A 21,364-nucleotide genomic window follows, 5' to 3' on the forward strand; every position below is an offset into this window, starting at 1 on the left:
GACAGAGGATGAGAATGTCAGTGATCTCGAGTGGAGACCTCCAGCCGCCTTTGATTTCAATCGCTGAGACTTCGGATTTGTTACTGAAGCACAATAGAATCCGAGTCTTCCACACGTCCTTCCAAAACTCTACCTGACCTAAGTTACCTGCCCGAAGTCATCTCATTCCACTCATCCCTGCTCACCCATTCCAGCCACACGTCTCCTTGAATACAAGTGACTTCCTACCTCAGGGCCTTTGCACTTAATATGCCCTCTGTCTCAACAGCCTCTGATGCTCACAGGCCTGACAGGTGACCTCAATGAAATAGCTACTCAAGTGTCACCTGGGCACAGAGGTCTCCCCCGACTTCTCTATCCAAAGCTGAACCTCCAACCCCCACCAGATTTAGATTACTGCAAAGTACTCGTCACTTTCTGACATTTTCTAACAGCTTTATTGAGATCTACTTCACAAACCACACAAGGCACCCATTTCAAGTGCGGTCAATGTTTTTCAGTGTTTTCACAGAGCTGTGCAACCATCTCCACAATCTAATTTTAAAACATTTTTATCGCCCCATTAGCCGTCACTCCCCATTCCTCCCCTCACTCCTCAGGCCTACGCCACCATAAATCCACTTTCTGTCTCTGTAAATTTGCCTATTCTGGACATTTTATATCAATGGATTCATACAATATGAAGTCTTTAGTGACTTGACATTATACTTTATATATATTTACATCTTTATCCTTTGCCACTTCCTTAGAGCCCCAGGTCCAGGCAAACAGGGACTTTCTTTTGCTTTGTTCCCCACTACATCCCAATACCTAAAACAGCAAAAGCCTAGTACATGACAGGTACCAATAAACAGGAGAATAAATGCTTTATAAGTACGTAGTCACCGAGGTTAGCAATGTGACCTTGGCAAAGATTTTGAAGCCAGAACTGAGGCCAGATAAAGTGGGCTGAGAATCAAGCAGGCAGTGAGGGAGCAGACAGACTATGTCAAACATAAAAATCCTGCTCCAGAAGTTTGACTGTGAAAGGGAGACTAGAAATGTACATGGGATTGAGCGAGTCTTGATTAGGGTCTTATGATGGCGAGACTAGAGCATGTTTAAAATGCAAACGTTAGATTTGCTTAGTATCCTGGAAGGGTACAGTAGCCAGAGTGTAAAGACCAGGTCAGATCACAAGTCAGTGCAGATCTATCTACACATGAGCTCAAATGTCTGATTTTAAAAGTACAAAATGCGGGGCAGCCAGTTGGTTCAGTGATTAGAGTGCAGTGCTCATAACACTAAGGTCACCGGTTCGATTCCAACACGGGCCAGTGACCTGCGCCCTCCACAACTAGGCTGAAAACAACGACTTGACATGGAGCTGATGGGTCCTGGAAAAACACACTGTTCCCCAATATTCCCCAATTAAAAAAAAAGTACAAAATGCAATTTTAAGTAATAAAAATCATTAAAAATGAGTTCTACTTTAAAATAACTTGGAATATGAAAATCTACCATAAAGTAAAGTCTACTTGCTTTTGGCACTATAAAAAGGAGTGTTTTAGGGGGCGGCCGGATGGCTCAGTTGGTTAGAGCATGAGCTCTTAACAACAGCGTTGCCGGTTCGATTCCCACATGGGCCAGTGAGCTGCGCCCTCCACAACTAGATTGAAAACAACTTGACTTGGAGCCGAGTTGCGCGCCCCACAACGAGACTGAAAACAACATCCTGACTTGCAGCTGATGGGCCCTGGAAAAACACATTGTTCCCCAATATTCCCCAATAAAAATAAAAAAAACTTAAAAAAAAAAACAAGCAGTGTTTTAAATGTTCTACAGTATCAACTTACACCTTTGCATACCAACTGACAGCTATTTAGCTATATGAGATGGCACGAGTATACATCTCATCTGTAGAAACAAATATATTCATATTTGAGGTCAAATTATTAAAACACAAAGATTTGAAATGAGTTTTCTATATCGCAATACTAGGAAAACCCAAAAGTTAGGTCTGTGGGGCAGCTTCATTCTACATGCCTTTCATTGCTAGAAATAGGACTTTCTTTATCTGTAAAATGGATAATAATAGTGCCATCCTCATAAGGATACTGTGAGGATTAAATGCGTTTTTGCTGCAATGTGCTTAGAACAGTGCCTGGCACACGGAGAGCGTACCTGAGTGCTGGCTATGTCAAATGGGGTGCAGGAATGGTCTGTGCTACCCGCCCAGTGCAGGGCCCAGGTGACAGAAGCTGCAGATTTTGAACCCTCTCCCCCACACCCCAAACCAAACCCAGCACACTAATTAAGCTACTTAAACGAACCCAGTGACTGTACATCAGAATCACCTGGGGAGCTTGAAAAAAATGCCACTGCTGGCACCCCAATCCAGATCACTGAAATAAAAATGGGGGGAGGGGAGCACTGATCTTTTCTCAAGCAGCCCAAGTGATTCTAATGTGCAAGCAGAGAGGAGAGTTCTGTCCCCACCCTCGACTCAATAGCAGCCAATCCATTCCTGGAACAACCTCACAAAACAGACAGGAATCTAACTCATTCATAAGTACCCTATCAGCATGTAAAAAACAGATCAAGCAGCATGTGAAAAAAAGATCAACGCCAGGGAAAAGATTACAAGGCTGAAAAGCCAGGCAAAAATGAAAAGAAACAAAGCAGCAGTGACGAAGGTGTTAATGTCATTCTCATCAATAAATATTTGCTACTTACAAGGCAGAAAGCCAACAAGGTGAGCATGGAAAGGGGAAAGCCACTAAGTAGGGGGGGAAGCAGGTCATCAGAGGTGACGCAGCGTTTTTACTGAACACAAGATCCAAAGTTAAAGCCATCCAAGCACACCGCTGCTGGCTTTTTCCTCCTAACTCTCACAGGACCCATAAAAGAGGCTGGGAGGAGAAACCATCCACCCAGGAGAGGCGCTGTGCCACCTAGCACCCGTCCTCCATCGCACAGCATATGCCTGTGGGAGCCATCTCAAAGGAGTGGGCCACTTCAGGACACGGGGTCTGGCTGCACTCCAAATGTAACATGGTACAAAGGGCCCTAGATTCATTCCCTTCACCCCACCCTCCCCACTGAAGAGCACACATCTAACTCAGGAGTTCAGAGTAAAAATCATCCTTTAACGTCACGAATGTTACAAGAGCGCAGATTTAGGTTCAAGAGTGCAGCTGTGGCATCAGAAAGCCCTGGGTTCGAGTCCCAGCCCTGTGGAGTCCTCACTGAGTGACTCTTAACCCAGCCTCACTGTGCCTCAGTGTCCTCATCTGTACAGCCGGAATCACAGACCCTCTTTCCAGGGCTATTGTGAGGAGGAAATGAGATGTTACATGCCAAGTGCTTCGCACAGTGATGGCCCATGACTATGCGCTCATAAAGGGTCATTATTTTAATCCCTATTATTAGAAATGGAAGAGCCTAAGACAGACTAAACGTAGAAGATCAAAAAGTAAAGACAGGGCAAGAGGGATGACAGGGTGGCAGGTCTTTAAAACTCTAACTTCAATAGCCAGTTGCCTGGACTTGAATATACAACTATCCTTCTCAGCTTCCTGTTTAATTAAGAACAAGTAATCTGTGGTTTAATTTTGGGAATGGCATCTGTACAAAGAGATCTTAAAGGGGAAAAGGATCATCTACGGAGAAAGAAGAAAATCTCAAAGATGTTACACAAAACTACATTAATCGCTTTACTAAAAGGTCAATTGTACATTTTCTGGCTTTTCTGCAATGTAGGTAGATACTTCTTATATTTTTAAAAATATTAATAGTGTGTGTTTGGAAAGTACTTAACACACGTCTATTTAAAATAAAATGTTAAAGAAGACTGAAAATGACTATTTCACCAGGGAGTTAAAAAAAAGTATGGAAATATTTTTCTTTCCCACTAAGCACCCATTTTTAAATGCCTTCTGTTATTGCGAGTAAAACGGCAGAAATGAGAAGAGGAGGGCTGGGAAAGAAGGAATTCATCCGTGACCCTAATCCTGTTGGAGCCCATTCTGAGAAGAAAAGAACCAAAAGTAAAACAGAGATAATCATATCAACTGGCTCTGCCGTCATCATTCATAGCCCAGGGGCAAAACATGGAATTCCGATGTATCTGCAGGGTTACCACCAGGATTCAATGAGCATTACTTTAGTGGCAGTGCTGGAGTCCCAATGCCTCAGTTAGAATCTCAGTGCACTACTTACAAGCTGTGTGACCCTGAAAAAGTGAGTTAACTTCTTCACCTCAGCTTCCTCATCTGCAGAACGGGGATAAGAACCGTACACAACCTACCTCCGCGGTGGCTGCGAGCACTACAGGAGTTAATCAGGCAAAGCAGCCGAGCAGCGAGAATAATCCCGTGTGTGTCAGTCCCTCCCATTTCCCTTGGTTCCTCCTTTCTCCCTGCACCCACCTTTTGACTTCTTGTTTCTTCTCTCACTTCCCGGTACCTCTTTTCGGCCCTCCCCCCACGTAGCTCCTGCCCACCCCTCTGCTCCCCTCCCCGCTTCACTGGGGGGTCCCAAACTCCCATTCTGTGGCCACAGTCCTCAGGGCTGTCCCCTCTACTCGCACAGCCACCTTCCCACCTCACCCCCCAGGTGCACACAGATTCTTTTCTTCAGACAATGAAACTTCCAAAGCTGAATCCACATGACAATTGCTAGCCCTTCCCTGACGTTTAATTTTACTGACTCCTTATTTGTTCCAAAGCAGCTTAGGCACCAGCTAACCCAGCAGCCACAGCCCCACGCTTCAACTGCCCATTACTTCTCGGCCTCCACCACTTAACTGGCTGGAAGGAAGCTCCTTAAATACAAGGACCCCGGTTCAGTCCTGTCAAGGCAGCGCCTGGCAACAAGAAAAGCCTCCAATGTTTGGTGAATGGCTGAGTGAGGGAATGCCTCGCTCCTTCGGTGCTTCTTAATCACCTCTTTTCTTCTCCAGGCTCTCCTTTTAAAGCCTAACGAGGAGACTGTCATTAGACAGTAATCATTAGCAACAAAAACAGAAAAGTGCCAAGCACTTCTTTAGAAACTGTGTTTTATCTCCTTTAATCCTTGAGACCATTTTTGATCTTGCCTCCTCCTTTTTTCTCCTTGGCCCAACCCCCAACTCTACTCCAAGCACACCAGCCTCTCTGCTCCCCACTCAGAGCCTCTGCGTTTGCAGTCCCTCTGCCTAGAATGCCCTGTCGCCTCCATCAGAGCTTAACTTAAAACCTTCTTTGTGAGGCCTTCCCTGACCATGCTATTCAAAATTACATTCTCCACTCCCTCTCCCCCCTCCACTTACAGGGAGGGCTACCTGTGCTCTCCCGCTTCCCTGATTTATTTTTTTCTACAGATTTGCCTGTTTATTATTTGCCTTCTTCCCTGCACCAGAACGAAAACTTCATGAAAGATGAAGAACAGGCCCTGGTGTATAGTACGTGCTCAATAAACATTTGTTGCCTGAACAACTCCATACCTGGCAGTAGTTATTTCTTATACATGAGAACTCTGAAATGCACACAGAGCAGTTGCGTAACTTACCCGCGGTCACACAGCTAATAGGTAGCAGAGCAAGGATTTGAACCCAGACATTCTGACTCTAGGCCTCACACTTAACTATTATGTTTTCCTGCCTCCTAACCTGACCCAGATAACAATTAAAAGACGTCATCGCATTCAGGCAGCACATCCTAGCATAGTATGTCTTTGGGCCACAGAGAAGCATGAAAAGCCATTTACTAGAAAACCTTTCAAGAGAACAAGTCAACATAGACAGTTTCATGTGGTAATATATTAATTATCAGATTTACAATTTATACAGCACTGATAGTTTTTCTTTGGATTTAACAGTTCAGTAAAAAAGAGAGATTTATCATACTTTTCTATATTGTAATATCCCCATGAGCAGCAAAATAACAAATTATCAACCAGCATGGAGGACTAAAATGATATATGTTAAAAGCTAAAAATTATAGTGGGAGGTAGAGAAGTATTAATTACAAGAGGGCACAGAGAACTTTTTTGGTAATAAAAATGTCCTATATCTTAATTTTAGTAGTGTTTATACCAATATAGATATTTACAAAAATTCATCAAACTGTAAACTTAAAAAGGTCCAATTTTATAGCATGTAAATTATACTCAATAAAGTAGACTAACAAGCAATTAGGACTATCAGATACGAATTCTGGCTAAACAAATATTCCATCGGAAAAAAAAAGCCACAAGTCTTATTTCCATAGCTAATATTCCCAAGTCAGATCCAAAAAGATGCGCAAGTTACACCTTAACTCCTCGAATTGTTTTTTCCTAAGGGACAAAGGCGATTAGGGAAAGACAGCAATAAAGGCTCCATCAGACGAGAACCAGTGGGGTGGCTGGTGAGAACCAGTGGGGTGGCTGGTGTGTCGCTCAGAGTCCTGCCTGACCACCGGCAAAGCAGCCCCCGCAGTTCACACTGCCTGTGTGCTCCGCCTCTTCAGTCCCCTAAGCTGCCTCCAAGCAGGACTCCAGGACTCTACACAGAGTCCAACCAGGGTGGAAAGACCAATCACTGCTCTTCTCCACAAGTGCCTCCACCAGGAATCGACAGGGACAGGTCTGGAAGTTGAATTTGTCAGAAGTCTTAGTTGTGAGCATCAGAAACCAACAAGCTAATTTAAACAAAGAGGGATTTGTTTTTTAAAACCTATTGGCTAGTTCACAGACTCCCTAGGAAATCCAGAGAACCAAGCGCATCAGGTATACAACCATCATCAGGGGACTCAGCAGAGCGCACCATCCACAAAGCCAGGACCAGCCGCCCGGACACCCCACCCCCTACCCCACACCGCAGCCTCCACTGACTCTAGAAATAGAAATAGTGCAGCTGCAACCACTGTCCCTGCTCTCCAAAGGGCCTGCAGGGCTCTTCCCATCACTGGCCTCCATCTTCCAATTCCCACGTCGAGGTGGGTGTGCCTAAGCAGCTCCACACCAATGACAGGAGGAGCCGGGGCCTGCCCACCACAGACACAAAGGGATGCGCGCTGCTTCTGCCAATATTACTGATACAGGCCAGCAAGTAACCAAAGGTTTGCAAAAAAGTATTCACAAGAAAAACATCCTCAAAGATGAAACTAAAAAGAATCATACCCAGAGGTAATGCTATTTGGGGAGGATGGGGCTTTTTTCATATTATTTAGTATTTTACTCAGTATACTAGTTTCAAAAACTACAAGCCTACCTTCTAAGATTGAAAATAACTCATTAACAGCATTTTTCAATCTAAAAAAAAATTCAAATCTGAAGTAGCTGATAGTTTGTCAACTCGAACACTGGACATGACTTAAAAAATATCCTTAGAGCTGAAATAGTCATGCAATAATTGCTAAAATACATGATTCTATTTAAAATGTAGTATCTCAATACCTTCTTCTGCTTATAACATAAGCCACAAATTATAACCTCTCTTATAGCCAAAAATATTTTTAAATGTATGTTCTGCTTAAAGCAATAATTCTCAAGAGGTACTTCTAACCTGAATCCCAGAATAAGACAAAAGAAGAACAAGCCATGAAAAACTCCGAACACTAATTCAATCTGACCAACTATAAAAAGGTATCAGCATTAATGTCAGATTCTCAGAAAACTCACCTCCAACTAACAAAGTTTACTTTTTAAATGAAAAAAGCTTTTCATCAATGTCAATGTATTGTTAATAGTCAGAAATAAAACCAGATAGGACCAGAACTGGTTATGAAATAAAAAGGGGGGGGGAAGCAAAAGCGCTCCAGGCCCCTAAGATCAGGCCTGCCTGAGCCCCTCCACAGGGCGGTGTGGGCCCCCGGATCAGAAATGGATACGCGCACTTTCACACGCGGACTCCTGGTTCCTCAGCATCATTAGCATTTTAACCTCTTTGAGAATTTCTCCAGGCCACAGACATTCTTTGAAATTGATACATGCATGTATTTTTAAAGAAATACTATTTAAATCAGTTTGCACATGGCTGACGTCCAAAAAGGCAGAGGGTGAATGTGAAAGTTTGCATTCCCTGAAGAAAAATCTAAAGATAATGAAAGACTCAGAAACCTGCTGGATAGCAAGAGGAAGAATTAAAATTTTCCGGATAATTCACGAACTATTCAAGAGTTGACCAGTTAAGCTCAATTCAGTCCCTATATGAGGACCTAATAAGCAAGACATCATGGTGGACAATAAAGTGGACACTAAGACACAGTCCCAGATCTCAAGGGGGTAATAACCTAATTAGAGAGGGACAAAAAAGCAAACAAGCAGTTATTGTTATATAAGATAAAATTGAGAACAGAAGTAAACAGTACTTTGGAGATTCGATTCGAGGGAACATGAGTCTGCTAGCAAGGGAATAAGGAACTCAATAATCAAGTCCCATCAGAAGTAGCACTGAAGGCAGTGGGCAAGCAAAGAGCAGTCCAAGAGGAAGAAACTGAGCTTAAACTACAGAAGCTGGTTGGACCCCAGCTTCTGAGGAGTCTGTATTTCGGTAAGCAACTGGGAGCCCTCCAGTTTTTTGGGTAAGGGAATCATAAGGACAAAAATGATTCAACTGGTGATAGAGAAGATAGAGGAGGTTGAGCCTGGCCAAAGGATTACTGGTTATTACAACATATGAAAGGATGGATCAGACCAAGGATGATGGCAAGAGGTACAGGGAAGAGGGGACAGGCAAGGGAAGAGATCCAGCCTCCCTTTCACTACTGACCAGGGAAAGAGGATGAGAAATGTCTAAGCATCCTGCTTAGGTTATTAAATGAACTGCAGTTTCATTAACCAAATGAATAAAATTGGTCTCATTTTCCTCTTTGTTTTGCCTACTAGGAAGCTCAGAGCCAAATACATGGCCTTTTTCTAACGTATAGCAAGCATTTATGTGTAGCCTGTCAATCTATAGCTTATTTTCCTTCCCTTGACACGATTTTATCTATATTTTGTAGGTCCCCTCTAATTATTTCAGAATGAGGCAGAAAATAAATCAACAGATAAAAATGATGGAGACTAAGGCAGAGACACACCAAGTAGCTGGTTCAGGGATATACCTGTAGGCTGCCAACCCAGAGCGTTCTCCTCACCCTTCTTCCACCCTAGCAAAGGCCATATGCCACGACAGCTGAAAAATGCCAGATTTCACTTTCTCAACCTCCCTCATAAGTACCAGTGGCATGAGATCAGTTCTAACTAATGAAACTCAAGTGGAAGTAGCTAAGGTAAACTTCTGGAAAAGACCTCTCTGTTAAGAGGAAGTTGTAAGTAAATAAACTTTTTGCCTCCCTTTCTTACATACGCATGTCTGGTGCTGCAGCAACCACATTGCAAACATGAGGTAATGAGCCTGAGACTTTTGATAATCCAAAATACTAATAGAGGAAGAAAATGATGTAAAGGGAGTAGATTCTTAAGTTATCATTAAGACACTGCATCAACCTTAGAACCTAGAGAAGATAGATAAGAACTCTTACCTCTGGACTTCTTGCTACTGGACAGTAAGCTCTACATTTAAGCCATTATTTTTTTTTCTTATTTAAGCCATTTTTAATTGAGTACTGTTACCTGCCAAAAGCATCCTGACATAACAGAGGTCATCACAAGGTCGGTTTCTGACAGGTTGATTTTTAAACTGAGTTAACAAGATGATGATGATGATGATGATGATTATTGAGAATAATGCAAAACATGTACTATAGTCAGGAAGAAACCAACAAGCTAATAAGAGCTTCCGGGAGCAGCTAAAGAACAAAAAAGAATATAATGATAAATAACATTTGATAAAATGTAATCAAGTGTTAGCAGGAGGACTTCTTGAAGGCAGGAAAAGAGGACGAAAAGAGTAAATGTACAGAAGTAATCTAAGGTGGAGAAAATGAGGGAAACTTTCTTTGCTGGCAATGTTATAAACAAGACAACCTAAAAATCCTTCCCCATATAAAAGAGTCCAAAAATTCTGTATATGAAAGGTCTGTTTAAATGTATAGCTAAGTTCACAAGAAAATAAGGGAACTCCTCAAAGGCCTAAAATCAAAGAGGATCCTAAAAACCAAAGCAGAAAGTATAAGCTGATAACGTATAGAAACCTAGGGTTTGGAGAGCTAGGGGAGGAAAGGAGTTGTATTGTGTGCAAAGGGCACCTGCCCTTTGGAACGCAAGATAAAGCAAAAGGTAAAGAAATGACTAGCCTAATATATTCCTTAAAAAAAAATAAACCATTTTGAAGACAATTACAATTCTTGTTTTCAACCTCATACACTTTATCTTTTACAAGAGCAAATTCCACTGTTAAATGTACACTTTAAAAAACATGTCCATATTACATATTTACATATCACAAAGGGCTTCCTGGATATTTCACCACAAACTTAAAAACTATATTAATATAAGATAGATATAAACTATGTCCCCCCAAAAACCACACATTGCCCAATTTTTCAGCCATGAAGAAAAGAACCATCATTGAATCAGGTACACATTCAGTGTATTTGTAACCATACTAGGTTTCTAAATCTCAGGACTTTTTGGTAAAATTTTTATCGAGTCATTATTCTTCCAGTGACTATGGTACCAATAGTTTCAATACCTTATATATCACATAAAAATGATTTCTCATCTCCAAGCTAATCTTGTGGCCCTCTACATTATTAATTTTTTGAATCATTACATATAAATGGCAAAGGGAACCCGCAAAGGATATGAGGTTCAGGGAGTCTACAGACTAAGAGGATGGTCTCTAATACTTACAAGGCAGCTAGACGGAATTATAGGCTGTAGCTAAAATCAAAAACAAAAAAAGTGTAAATCTCTAAAGGTCCTCCACTGAGTTTATCTTCCTCTCTTCTTATTTGCTTCCCATGCTTCTTTGAAAACTGAAGACATCATGTATTCCCTTTATTCATCTTTACATTTTCATGGTGGCTTTATGAATGAAACCACCCTAGATTCCACCCTAAATTCTATTAAGCGGCCTCCATCACTCAAATCATTTCAAAACCATCTTTTTTCAAAAAGTCCCCTCATCCCTGAACAATCCAGACAGCCCACGAAATACAAACACATAATTTATATTATCTTCACAAGGGTTACATGTCTCCACTGCGTTCCCAGATTTATGTAAGACCGAACCTTTCTACCTAGCGTTTACAACCAACAGACGCCACAATAAACACACCATCCTAAAAACACTCCTTTATGTTGCGTTGCACCTTGAATGTTTTTCCTACAACCAACGTGCTAAATGGTTCAACACTGAGCATTTATTCCACAAGTAAAGCCACCAAATGCGGGGGGGAGAAAATCAACTTTCGGGATCAAGAACCCCAGTGTGAAAGGACTGCACTTTGCTTTCTCCCCGTCCCGCTGACAAAGGGAGGTCTACTAAACCATTTCCAGTCCCAGGGGACTGCGGAGCCTCGGGAGAGCACTCTCTGGTCCACCAGGAATAAAGCAAGAGTTAGCAGAAAAGGGAGGCTCCGAACGGCGCGCTGCATTCTGGGAACTCGTTTCCACAGTTACCCACGTGCACCCAACCCAACCGCCGCCAGGACTACGAGTCCCAGAATGCCGCGACACTGCCTTTCCCCTTCACACCCCGCGAAAGGAGCCAGACCCTAAAGGAAACCCCTAAAGCGCTCTCCCCTCAAGCCTAGGAGCGATCGCGCCCCACCAGGAGCTACCCGGGGCCTCCAGCTCCATGCTCCCTGCAGGAAAGCGGGTCCTGAAGCACCAGCCTCCACACCTGACAACCAAAAATTAGAAAACTGCGTCACTGACAAATCCAAGGACCCCGACACCTTCCCTGCGCAAAACCCCCCACCCGGCCTCCACGGCCCAACCCCTCCAGTTCCCACAGCGGAAAACCCGCAGCCCGCGTCCCTGCCCCGCCTCCCAGTCCCGCAGCCGGAGCACGCGCCAGCGCTGACCTCGCTTCCAGACGCTCGCGGGGGAACCGCGACCAGCGCCAACCTCGGGGCACCTCCCCCGTCCCCTACGTCTCAACCCCGCCCCCTCCCTGGACCCCGAAGCTCAGGGCTCGCTCCCCTCTCCAGGGACCGTGTCTTGATGGAGTGGAAAGGGGGGCAAGAAACACCTCCCCCAAACACAGTCTGACACCTTAGCCCCCCACAGCCCGGCACAGCCTGAATCTGGACTTGACAGTCGTCCCCCTGCCCCGGCCCCTCCCAACGTCCCTTTCCACCCAACTAGCTCTTCACCCACACCGCACCTCCTTTACCCCTACCCCCATCCTCTCACGCAAACCCTCCTCTCCTTCCCAATTACCCCTTATTCCCAATTACCCTAGCTTCCCAACACCTGCTCCATCCTATTACCCCAACGTCTGTCCCTCTCACCATTCCCAGTTAGCCCACCAGCCTTCCAATACCCCTCCCGCCCGCTGGACTCCCCAACTATCGCATCACACCCCAATCCCTGCCACCATCTCGCTCTCCCGTTACATCAGCCCTCATCTCCTTGCCCGCCCTCCCAGCCCCTCAGCCGCTGCCCCCATTCCCCCACCCCATTGTTTCCCCCCACCCCCGCCAACCAGTCCTCCTTCCCATTGTCCCCGCCCCCGAGCTCCCCTCACACTCACCCGCCTTTCTCACCCAGCCGCCCGCACTGCTCAGTCCCTAGGAAATCCTCACCCCTGCGCCCGCTCGCTTGCTCCCTTTCACGCCCTCCGGTGCCACCACCCGTCCCCGCCCTCTAACGCCCGCCGCCTCCACCTCCATTCACCCCGGACACTCCGGTCCCGGCCCTTCATCGCACGTCCCGACCCCCCTTCCCCCAACACTGAAATGGAGCCAGTCCCCACCCCCCTCACCTCCGCCCTCCTCCAGCAGGCCAGCCCCTTCCCCCCACGCCCGCCCCCGCCCCGCGCAGCCCGCGGCTTCACCGCCCGCCTTGGCCCCAGGAGGGGACGGGGTGGCTCCCAAGCAGGAGCTCCCCGCGCGTTTCGGGACAAGAGGCGCGGGCGCAGGGACTGCGAGACTCGAGTGGAGAGTGTTGGCAGCCGTCCGGCCCCGACCGCTCGCTCTCTGTTACTCACTGACAGCGGCAGCATCCGAGTGCATTTTCAGGCACCTCACACGCCGCTCGCCGCCCAGGATCCCGCGCCCGCCTCGCGGTCCCCCCACCGGCTCGCCGCACCTCGGCTGGGAGCTGAGGACTCGCAGCCAGGCACTCCCGGCCCGCCTACCTCGCCTCCTTCATTGGCTAAACCTCCGCTGAGGAACAGCCTCTCCGCGTTTCTCATTTGACAAAAGGCGTGCGGTGAGCGCCGGTCTGGGGCTGACAAAGAGGCCCCGCCCCCTGAGATCCAATGCGATTGGCCCCGGCACCTTGTCTTCGTAACGCCCCTGGCGGAGGCCACGCTCTGGAGTAGGAGGTTGGACCCCACTGCTGTCACTCATCCCCGGGTGTCCGAAAGCGCGTGTAGGGGCGAGGCCCGGGAATTGGTCCACCTTGACCCTGAAGCTCCGCCCCTTCGCGGGCGGGATTGGTGGCGGTGCCGACCAACCGATAAGGATGGGTCGGCGTCTGAAACAAAGCACGAAAAGTGTTCCCCGAAAAACCCGGCAGGGGAAGCGCTGTCGGGGCAGCGTTTATCCCGCTGCACCAAACAGAGGAGGCAACCCATCCTTCGCGCCTGGCGCAACGCGTCCGGATCTCCCACTTACTCGCACGCCTCAGAGTGGCTCTCTGCAGGAGCCCAGTCCGCGCCGAACTTGAACTGGGACTTCTCTTGCTGTTTTCTACACCTGGAAACTGGATAATTGCCGCGTCTTCATTTCCAGCAAACCCTCTGGTGAAGGACAAATTCCCATTTCTTGTACAACAGTCCATCCTTTTCCCGTTTTCGAAATGCACTTCTTTTCTGGAGTTAACACGTTTACCCCTTCGTCACAAATGGGCTGTTCTAAAGCCTTCGAATGTTACAGGCATTGTCCGTCATACACACATCTGTATGCTTCAGTCCGCATACAGGAAATCCAGGACCACGCTTCGAGCTTTGGGCGCAGTCTGGCACACAAGACCGGTCACCAGCCCTCTAAGGTCAACTAGCGTAAACTAAGAGAACCTAAGTCATTGACGCTGGGAGACCGTCCAGAAAACAAAATTGGCTGTTGCTTGGTAGAGAAAGGCGTTAATTTAGGTGAATTCTGACCATTGAATTTCCTAAGAATTGGTACCATTTTCATGAGTTTTGACCAGTTTTTCCAATGCTTTCAAACCAACTCATCACAGTGTGATGTAGTGAGTGATACTATTTTGAGATACTAGTGGAGGATCGCTCTATCCTACCCCAAGGACAGCACACGTGCATCGCACACGTACATCCCCTCCTTGTATCCTAAGGCCCTGACCAGGACAGCACCAGAGTATTCCACCCATCTCACCTCAGAGAATGGATGACACTACAAACAACTGGTAATAAAACATCAGTCGTTTTGGTTTTAGATTTCTACAGCCAAGGTTTGGAGTTTCAGGGTTCCAAAATTTAGGTTTCAAATCAGGGCATAAATGTTACGCCAAAAACAAGATATTTGAAACAACGGAATCAAACCTGTTCCGCTGTCTCACACCACTCCCGTTGTAATAAACTCCATTTAATCCCTAATGTTTCGTTTAAAAAAAAATCACATCCTCATAATTTATAAAATATAATCTATAATATTTCTATCATTCAAACATTTATGAATCACATCATCTAATCATAGAATCTCAGAATTGAACGTGAATTTATCCACTTCTCAACAAGAATCTCATTCATATTGGTGACCTTTAACCTGACAGAGCATCATCTGGGCGCCATAGAGATGGGTAGTTACTTCTGCACTCTGAGATAGGCCATTCCTTGTTGGGCAAATTTAATCGTAAGAATGGCCATCCATACTACCAGCAGAAAAGCTGCTCCTGAATTCTTTATCCCATTTATGTTTTCAACCTATTCTACATCTAGGAAATACGAAATTATATGTAGCTTATAAAAGTCCATATTTTGTACATGTAGTATTTGTGTTTTTTTTTTTTACTTCTTATGGTACTTCAAGGGCTAAGACACAGTTGTTTTTTTGTACAGAAATGGGCTTGCTTCTTGACACTACTAAATTCAAATAAACCACAATTAATTTGTGTTAGGTAGCCATTTGCTATATGAATTCATTTGCAGCAAACTTTGTAATAATGTATGTAATGATTAAGTTACATAAGGGACCTTCCAGCTGCTTTGCCCCTAGCTCTCTTCTGGCACAGGGTGTCCATAAAAAAGTATAGAATGTACAACCTTTGTTATTTTTCATCATCATTTTCAGTGGGATCAATATGATTATTTTAAAATAAAAAACAGACTTAGAGAGTAATTTACACAGATTTTTGTAGTGGGTCAGTTGTAGTCTGAAGATTGAGAGGCGAAGCTCATTATTATTCTGCTAAACCTTACTGCCCCCACATTTTATGAATAAAATAGTTATAATTCAATGACTACATAATATTCTGCAAATGCTACCCTATTGTTTTAATAATCCACAACATTATAAACCTTTGAGGAAACTTGTTACATTTATCTTTATGTCCCTAGTACCTAATACACTGCTTTCAAATAGTAGGTACTAATTAACTGTTCCTTAAAGTGAACTGAATGTTCAGTGTAATGTGAAATTTTAGATCTGAAAGGAAGCTTGGAGATTATCAAATCCAACTTCCTCATTTTAAGAATATGAGACTTGAGGTCCAAAATAGTTAAATGTCTAATCTGATAACAAAGCATTAATTAAACTCAAATTTTCTAACTCCTAGGCTAGGTATTTCCCCCTGCACCACACGTCCAAAGCTTCAAATTCCAAAGATGGGTAAACTACTTTCTCCTCCTCTTTGAAAGTTGTTATATCAATGTAATACAAATTCTATACTTCAGAAGTGGAATGTTGCCTTTTTTATGAAATTCAGTAAGAAAATTTTCCATTATATATTTTAATTTTCATTGATAGCATTTCCAAATAACTTGATCCCCGTGAGGATGTTTACTGAGACAATAATGTTACACTTCTGTGTGTTTATATTAAATCCTTGGAGAAAAAAGTGAATAATTGTCTTGAGACTGTGATGGGTAGAGATATTTGGGAATGCAGTCTCTCAGCATCTCCCTTCACCAGGGTACTGCTTTAAGGTAATATTAAAGCCAGTAATTGTGTGTCTACTGATACCAAATTTAATTGGAATTTTTCTATTTTATTAGTTGTATAATATTAATTTTAATCAGATATATTTTCAAATATCCTAAGCCTGCATTAAAATTTTATTTGGAAAAGTGTAGTGAGAGAAAGAACAGCAGAGCTCTTTAATCAAATTTTAAAACTTTTCCCTAAATTCTACAAACCCCACTATAGCATGCTTTTCCTGCAGGTGTTAGGGTTGGGGATACAGAATGAAAAATGGCATAATCCTCAGGACTGAAATAAAGTTGGGTCTGCTCAAACAAATAGATAAATGTGTTCTTGGTAAGAGTTAGAGAATGAGAAGGAAAGAACACATGCCAGGGTGGAATAATTCAGCCTCAGATTACAGAGACAGAGTATGTAGAACTTCACGAGTCACAAAAAGTCAAACTAAGGGGGTTTCCAGTATATGGAAATGCGGAAAAAAAGAAAAAGTAAATACAGTTGACCCTTGAACAATGCACAATTGAGGGGTGCTGACCTCCCACATAGTCAAAAATCCACATATAACTTTTGACTCCCCATGAACTTAATTACTAATAAATAGCCTACTGTTGACTGGAAGCCTTTCCAATTACACTATTGATTAACACATATTTTGTACATTGTATATATTATATACTGTATATTCCTACAATAAAGTAAGCTAGAGAAAAAAATGTAAGAAAATCGTAAGGGACAGAAAAAAAGGGACCTTTATAATACTTACTGAAAAAAATCCACGTATAAGTAGACCCACGGAGTTCAAACCCATGTTGGTCAAGAGTCAACTGTGTATCTATAGAGGTCAGGATAATTTATTTCTCCCTCTCTTTTTAATCAGGTTAATATATGGCCTACATATCTGAGAGATTTATTTATAAGGATACAGTAATCTGGATGTGAATGTGCTTTTAAAAGATAGTGAAATTTGGCCTCTGTCTTGAGTTGAATGTCTAACCACTAAGGAGTACCTTGTAGATATATATTGTGAAAAATATCAGTCAGATTATTTCCAGATTACTACATCTTTCTTATCTATTTAATCCCTTTGATTTTATTTCAATAGCAAATATATCTTCCTGGTATATTGTCAACAAGATTATTTATACCAGTCTCTAATGAGGCACTACTGAGTGTAACAAATTCTCTAATACATCAGCATACTGGAATTCACCTTTTAACCACTAAGGCCTGTGTTATCGGAAGCATGTTTCAGTTCTTAAACTTTTAATTACATATGACTACCTCTGTAACATTATGTTGCTTTTCACATAGATACATAGTAGAGTTCTGCAAATAGCCACTTGCCAGATGCTACTAGGGTAATAAAAATGTTGGTTTCATTTTTCAGTACCTGCATACAGTCAGGTCTTAATTGTCAGGTTAATGGAAAAAGCATAGAAGTAGGCATTTTCCTTGTTGTCATCAATGAGGACAGCCTCTCCTCAAAACTGGAAGTGACTGACAAGCTGAAAAGATGGCATCGGTTGCCTTCTATCTTGCTTTACTATACTTTTTCTTTTATCAGCTTCCATTTTCCCTGCCTATCTTACACCAGAGGTCAGAATACTGACAAACACAAACAACCTCTTTATAATCGCGACAAGTTACTTCATAGAATTGATATGTTCCTGTCATGTGGGCTTATAACACACATTCAAGAGACTTCCATTTTTTTCATCACCCTCCACTGGGGCTATTACCTGTCCCCCAATATGAAAAAACCTTAACAGATGGAACTTGCTAGAACCAATGCACACTAGGCATGTTAGCTTTAGAAGTTAAATTTTGGGGGGAGCTAAACTTTAGCTCTGGAAGTTAAACTTTTGCCATTTTTTCGGAAGCCAAACTTAGGCTTTCTGGAGCCTAAGGTCTGGATCAAAATCCCATTGTCTTCACCACTTAAGAAGACAAATTACTTCACATTGCTGTGTCTTAGTTTCCTCATCTGCAAAATGGTGAAAATAATAGGACCTACCTCATAAGTATGTTACGAGAATTAAATGAATGAATAAATTCAAGTAAAGCACTTAAAAATACCCGGCACATAGGTAATATTGCTCACTAAATGTTAGCCACTGTTGTCATTGTGACATCTTCAGTACTCATCACATTCTTCACATCCAACATGTCATCCCAAATCTGTCTTTTCCTCTAAACTAGTCCAACTCCAGTCACTGTTTTATTAACTTGGCTTCTCTCATCCCTTTCAGAGTTTACAGTGAGCATTGAGTTAGCATACAAAAGAGCTTTCCCCAAAACATGCCACCAATGGGAAATTAGCTGAGTTTGGAACTGAAATGTGAGATTTTCTTTCTTTTTTTTTTAAAGGAGGGCGCAGCTCACAGTGGCCCATGCGGGGATCGAACCGGCAACCTTGGTGCTACCAGCACCATGCTCCAACCAACTGAGCTAACTAGCAGAAATATGAGACTTTACACAACAAAGAAAAAAAATGAGTACCTATTATCGAGGCTGTGTCTTTCAAACTCTTTGGAAAACAGTTTAATGACAATTGATACTGGAAGTGCAAATGGGTATAGGAAATTCCTGTGAATATAGACAGACGGCATCTTAAACAACTAAACAGATTGTAATAAATTACAGGGTATTCTACATGAATAGACACATATTGTGTTCCCATATTGAATAATTTCTCTTCCTTGTACTTTGAAGTAACATTACCCTTCCCTGAGAGCCAGTTACCAGCATAAAAAATTTTTAATCTATACCAGAGGCAAAAGCAAAATGTCTTTAAGTACTACCCTTGGGCCAGCCTGAATTAAGACTCAAATCCTATCACTTAAACCCTTGAACAGGCATTAAACTTGGCTGGGCCTCAGTTCCTTCATCTGTAAAAATGGAAGTAATACTTTCAAGGAATAAATAAGGACTAAATAAGATAAAATATGTAAAAAAGCATTTGTAAAAGTAGGGGAAGGAAGCAGGAATGAATGCATAAGCACCAATTATGCGATGCTGTCACATATTTCTTTGTGAACCTAACTCAATCTTGTGAGGTGCAGTTGGCTAATTTTTATGCTTGGGACTATTTCAAGTAAAAATGAGTCTGTGTTTTTAAATTTCTGGAAAATCCTGGTTTCTTTCTTTCTGAAGCAGCCATCTTATGGATCTCTCAGAAAAGCTAAGAATTTTCCAATTATGCTGAGATTCGATATCAGTGTTTCAATTTCATTTAACAATGATTTTTCTTTTTTTGCCTCCCCTAGATATAGAGAACGTTTCATTTATTTTTAAAACTATTTCTCACTTCCAAGATTTTTTATACATGACTATTAGGGTAGCATTGATCAGCCTTTTTTTTTTTTTTTGCTAATCTTTTTCTCAGCACAACTATGGGATGCTTAAACTGACACTGTTCTTTTTTACCAGGGCCTTTTATTTTACAGAAATCACACCTTCCTAGGGATTTTTTTTTAATGTATTTATTCATTACCACATGCTCATCTCGGAATTGGGTATTTTCACCTTATTTGCACCAAGCTAATCAAGTCCTAATGATGTCGTATTAAATCGATCTCAGAAGGTATAATTTTCCAATTGAATCTAAACAATGCACGACCTTTATAGTGACCCTCAGAAACATAGCATCGCCTCAGTTACTCCAGCTAGCAGGGAATGGACAGAAAGAATAACCATTTTACTTGGACAATGGCTTCTGTGTGTTGTCAGGCTCTTCATTTCTCCTCGCTTTTTCTAGCCTGCTTCCATGAATACAACGTCTTTTAACATCCCTCTCAGGGCAGTACAGGAGTCCCCATCCATCTCCAGATGTCGGTGCTGCACAGCAGCCGAGCATCTCATTATGGCCAAGTGAAGCATTCTGGGAAAGTGGATGGAGCCGCAGACAGCAATAGAAAATGGGGGAGGGAAGAAAAGCTGTGGAAAATATATGCTCACTTCCTTCTTGATGATACCATGGTATGGAAGTAAGAACTTCCTATTTTAGAGAGGAAGAGGATGTGGGATGTCAAAAAACCTGTGACTAAGCAGATTCCAGCCCCCACAACCTGGTTACACCTCCCTCAGCTACCCACACGCCTCCTGACACTCACACCTGAACCCCCTGTTGAAGAAACCACAGGAGCCATGTTGGTGGGAGGAAAACAATGAATCCAAGCATTAAAAAAATAAAATCCATGGTTCCAAAATAGAAAAAGGAAAGAATTTGGATACACACACATGCATGCACACTTGCGGGCACATACACTCACAAATCAGTAACTTATGGAATTGAAAATTATTTTCTTCCAACTAACCTGAATGCTTACATTTTACTTTGTTAAGCTGCCTTAGCCAAAATAGGTTAAAGCAAATACTTTAACATTTTGGCAGTCACAGCCCCTTTAAGAATCACTGAAAATGATGCCTCTCTGAAACCGGCCTTTGCCCACCCCATCACTGCCTAAATTAAGACTTCCTAGGTTAGATATTCATTTGAGTTTACAAGTATTTCCTTTTTAAAATCCAGGCACTTTAGGGAGTAGTCAGTGGCTTTTGGTAACTTCATTAGTGAGAGATAAATTCCACTCTGTTATCTTTCCTCCCAAGTCAGGCTGACATCTGAGTATGAGCTCAAATAATGGGAGTTTTGTTAGGGAACTGGTGGGTGAGGTGAACAGTTTCAGGCTGTCGAGCAGTGACAGAGGAGGAAGGCTTGGCTCTGGGGGCAGCATTTTCAAGGCAGAATGGAAATATTGGACGTAGAGCATGAGAGGAGAGGTGCTCTCTGGAGAGGAGATGCCAAAAATAAACATCTCTTTCCACGTTTTGCTCACCTCCAGTTCCAAACTGGGTTACAATCAAAACTGCTTCTTCTGCAGCCAGCCACCTACACCGAGACTCTGGGTCCTACCCTTCCCACAGGTGCCCTTTGCCTTCTCTCATCTAATTGCTTCATCCCCTCAGCCCGGACCCCAGGTCCTGATCAACTCCCACTGCACATCCCAGCTGCCATGCCCCTACACCCATGGTCTGGTCAGTTTCTCCTGAAAGTCTGACCTTGAGTCCCTACGACTGCTTCCATTTTATTCTTCATCCCTGCATCTCACAATCACTTTTTCTGGTTTTGAAGCTCTCTCAACCTTCATCTGTTCTAAGCCTCCACTCAAATTTTCTATAACTTTAGCTTTGGGACGTTTTAAGTT

At 43.1% G+C, this 21,364-nt stretch overlaps 1 protein-coding gene across 3 annotated transcripts in view; it reads right to left on the reverse strand.

Moving 5' to 3' along the window:
* DCUN1D4 (defective in cullin neddylation 1 domain containing 4) overlaps positions 1 to 13,309 on the reverse strand; it is a 66,899-nt gene extending 53,590 nt beyond the window's left edge. The window contains exon 1 of one of the 3 annotated variants that reach the window (XM_033106289.1): positions 13,046 to 13,309. In XM_033106289.1, coding sequence (XP_032962180.1) covers positions 13,046 to 13,070 — 25 coding nt within the window. In that variant the 5' untranslated portion in view covers positions 13,071 to 13,309. Of the gene's footprint in view, positions 1 to 11,672; positions 11,709 to 13,045 lie in introns of those variants that run through there. The other 2 variants (XM_033106287.1, XM_033106288.1) reach the window with 2 other exon arrangements.
* Between the last annotated feature and the right edge of the window lie 8,055 nt (positions 13,310 to 21,364).

The sequence above is a fragment of the Rhinolophus ferrumequinum genome, chromosome 5 (assembly GCF_004115265.2).
Source record: "Rhinolophus ferrumequinum isolate MPI-CBG mRhiFer1 chromosome 5, mRhiFer1_v1.p, whole genome shotgun sequence".
Lineage (NCBI taxonomy): Eukaryota > Metazoa > Chordata > Mammalia > Chiroptera > Rhinolophidae > Rhinolophus > Rhinolophus ferrumequinum.